The sequence below is a fragment of the Bombus huntii genome, unplaced genomic scaffold (genome assembly GCF_024542735.1).
Source record: "Bombus huntii isolate Logan2020A unplaced genomic scaffold, iyBomHunt1.1 ctg00000082.1, whole genome shotgun sequence".
Taxonomy (NCBI): domain Eukaryota; kingdom Metazoa; phylum Arthropoda; class Insecta; order Hymenoptera; family Apidae; genus Bombus; species Bombus huntii.
The window spans coordinates 54,136-57,441 of NW_026099337.1; the positions used below are offsets into that span (position 1 = coordinate 54,136).

Here is a 3,306-nt window from a genome sequence, read left to right on the forward strand (position 1 = left end):
ATTAGTGTCGTTTCAAAGTTACATTTCGTACATTTTAAGCCTATAATTTGTAACGTACAAAACAATGTAAATTTGAGCTGTTTCTTATCTCCACAATAAGAAAATCCAACTTTACGTTTTTTACACAATGATATTTATGGAACAGTAATATCATATTATTGCATCGCTTGGAGAATGAAGTCAAGGTACGATGTGACCCTAGTGTAAACGCTGGGATACCCAGCTGTGCCGCACTTATAAGCATAAGACACAATACCTATTAAATACGAGGTTAATTCATGTTGTATCAGCAGTGATCCGCCGCGGTCAGCCTGAAAGGATCGTTAAATTTTTAATCAAAGATACTGAAATATATCGATCGAATTGTATTGAAATTATACTTATATACAGTAATAATCTTCTATTGATTTGTGTATTGAAATACTCCAATTTATAACGTACATGTTATATGTATTTTGAGCAAAACTAAGATTAGAGGAAATTAGATTAAATACCATAACGAGGTGTGAGAAGTGGGCAAAACTATTAAATTGTGTTTATCTATTATTTTTAATGTTTAAGACGTCGATTTGATGTTAATTCGAATCGACGTGTCTTCAGATACCGTATAGTTTGTAGTAACTCTGTAACTTAATTACCGTACAAGAATCCTCTCCAACCTGAGCATGTTCGGCGCATATTATACCATCAGTGATATCAGGTGCATTAGGAAATTTGGAATAAGCTATTTTGCATTCGGCGTTCTTAATCACTGGCATTTGTACTTCCATTAATGCATTACGTCGTGGTCGTCCTACGAAGAAAATAAGAAAGATATTTAAGACTGGAACTATTTAATTTTATTATAAAATTGATATCACTTACTATATCTTAATGCTCCCGATCCAGCAACAAGGGGGTTATAGCCGACGAAGTTGCTCTTTCGTAGGGGCTCTTTCGTACAAATGGGATATACGTACCCTGAAAAATAAAAAAATAAATGAAAATGCAGGAAACTAATGACCAAAAGTATGAGAAAGAATTATACACGCTTTATGACACAATATATGTGTACAGTAAGAAATTTCAGGATATGATACTTCAGTAATACTCAATAGCATATATATATATATATATATATATTTGAGGACTTACTCGAAAATGGCACCTCCTCCACCAATCTAAGAATGGCAATATTATGATTGTGTATGTTTTCTATTCCATCCATATGTGCACAATGTGCTGCGGTCAAAACATGCCTAGCCGATATCAGGGAACCTCCGCACTTCCATAGTGGTTTGTCTGGGTTTCGGGGATTACGAAAACCTAATGCAGCGATTCATGGCCAAGCGCCTAAAATGCAATAGTCATAGTTGTGAATATACATAATTTTTTCTCACATAACGAGTAACAACGATTATTACCTATTCGAAATTCGATCATACAGCAGACGATAAGTACATACGTACAAATACTCTGAAACAGAGATTTGATAAAGACAGAAATTAAATTTTTATTCCAGTGGAATACAAATTATTAAATAATTCTATATAATTTCTATTTGAACTATACTGAACTATAAAGTTCAAACGTGTAATTTCTGCCCTAACAGTTTTTGATCTCTATCCATATTATTACTCCTATATCAATTTTTTATTTCAAGCAAAAAGATACTCTTCCTAACATGAAGTAAAAGAAAGAAATAATTCAAGTTAATAAGTAAAGTTACTACCGATAAAATCATAGCATTATTATTTAGTCTAATTGAAATGTACATTGATGTGCTGTTTAATGCCTTTAAAGTTCATTCTTTGCAGTAAATGGCTTATTATTAATCGGAAAGAAAGACATAAAACGTACCAAGTTCAGCTGGTTTACCATCGACCACCCTGGTATGAGAGACGTTGCTAAAACCTCAGTATGGTGGTCGCAAAGCCTTATACTTATACACAGTTTTTATTAAAATTTCTCTCTTCTCTTTGTTTGGATCGTTCGGACAGCAAACGATCGTAACATTGCCCTGGTATCTGCACACTGATCGTCTATAAAAATCGGTGGCTGTACGGTACTGTATCTGCCATATTTCTTGCAGAGGTTTACATTTTCTGTAGTCAAGGCACCTGCCTTCTTGATTGTCCGGTGTGGTACATTCTGGATCAAACAATTTTAAAACATTTATACAGTTCAAAGATGCGTAAGAAAGCGACACCGATTACTCAACTTTCGAAGTAAAAAGCCGATCGAGTCCACCGGATTGCCCTACAGACACGTATTAATCCGTAAGAGTTAGTCATCATGTTGATAATAATTATCTAAAGAAACTTTTCACGTGAAAATATAAAATTTTAATTGATTAGATATTGTGTTAGCCATACTTAAGAAAGAAAATGAAAATGAATGAAATGAAAGAAAAGGACTACCTTCAACCTCATTTTTTAAATAAACACTTTGTCAGTTTTGCGGTAAATAAGTTCTTAGGAATTCAGGACAGTTTTTAGTGAATCATTTTGTTTCGACCGTTCGCGGAGAGACGCGATCGCGAGATAGCACGTCAACGAGAGTTGTAATTTCCCGTTACGATTAAATAATCGACGCCACGAACTGATCAGTTCAGTAGTTCAATGAAATTCCACAGAATTAACACAAATAAATTAATGTTTATTTCAACAACTTATTAACTAGAAAGATATAAATGGAACAAAAAAAATGTAACTGCGTTTTGGTTGATAAGTAATGCGCGACATACCACCTGTGTTGACGGTTCGACTTCTCGAAAAGTTCTGAACGCCTTTCGATTTTTTTCGTTTTTTCTGGAAGGCGACCCCCACTACGTTCGGATCACGCCACATTCTTTTACGCGAGGTAAAATAACGACCACGAGTCGACGTTTCTGGAAGTCGCCCTGCTTAATGAATCATGCGCTTGCCACTACAATGTTTGTTTGCCGGGCAGACGCGACGGTCCGTCTGCGACATTATAGTGCCGCGATCGATAGTTAAGAATATGACCTATGGTAAGCCGCATGGCGTAACATTCTCCCCCCGTTGAGAGGGTACCGATCAAACTAGCGAGGTGTGGTTGAAGTTCCCATCTTATTTCGTCTCGGTGGCTAGTTGTTCGGGTTTCTCGAGATCGGGTTGAATTGGCAGTGGGACAAGCCTTTTGACGCCCCGATCCAAAATGCTTTTTGCCGTCTGAACTGTAGCTGTCCGGATGACACTGTCACGACCGGCATACTTCAAATCCGACGGACTGACGATAGAGATAAAGCACTCGGCGACAATGTATATCGCTGAAGTGCCTAATGAACCATCAACATCCCAACGG

General features: G+C 36.6%; 1 protein-coding gene across 1 annotated transcript; it reads right to left on the reverse strand.

Moving 5' to 3' along the window:
• On the reverse strand, nucleotides 1–961 carry LOC126876533 (venom serine protease Bi-VSP-like). The gene is made up of 3 exons (XM_050639395.1): nucleotides 865–961; nucleotides 639–793; nucleotides 1–311 (listed from the first exon to the last, which is right to left on the reverse strand). The coding sequence occupies exons 2-3, from the start codon at nucleotides 768–770 to the stop codon at nucleotides 156–158; spliced, it is 288 nt and encodes a 95-aa protein (XP_050495352.1). The 5' UTR covers nucleotides 771–793; nucleotides 865–961; the 3' UTR covers nucleotides 1–155.
• Nucleotides 962–3,306: the final 2,345 nt, after the last annotated feature.

What these genes read in the sequence shown, in the direction of transcription:
- LOC126876533 (XM_050639395.1), bottom strand. Translation starts at nt 770, where the DNA reads ATGGAAGTACAAATGCCAGTGATTAAGAACGCCGAATGCAAAATAGCT. An exon ending in TTGGAGAGGATTCTTGTACG is followed by an intron (nt 312 to 638) that starts GTAATTAAGTTA and finishes CGATCCTTTCAG; the next exon opens with GCTGACCGCGGCGGATCACT.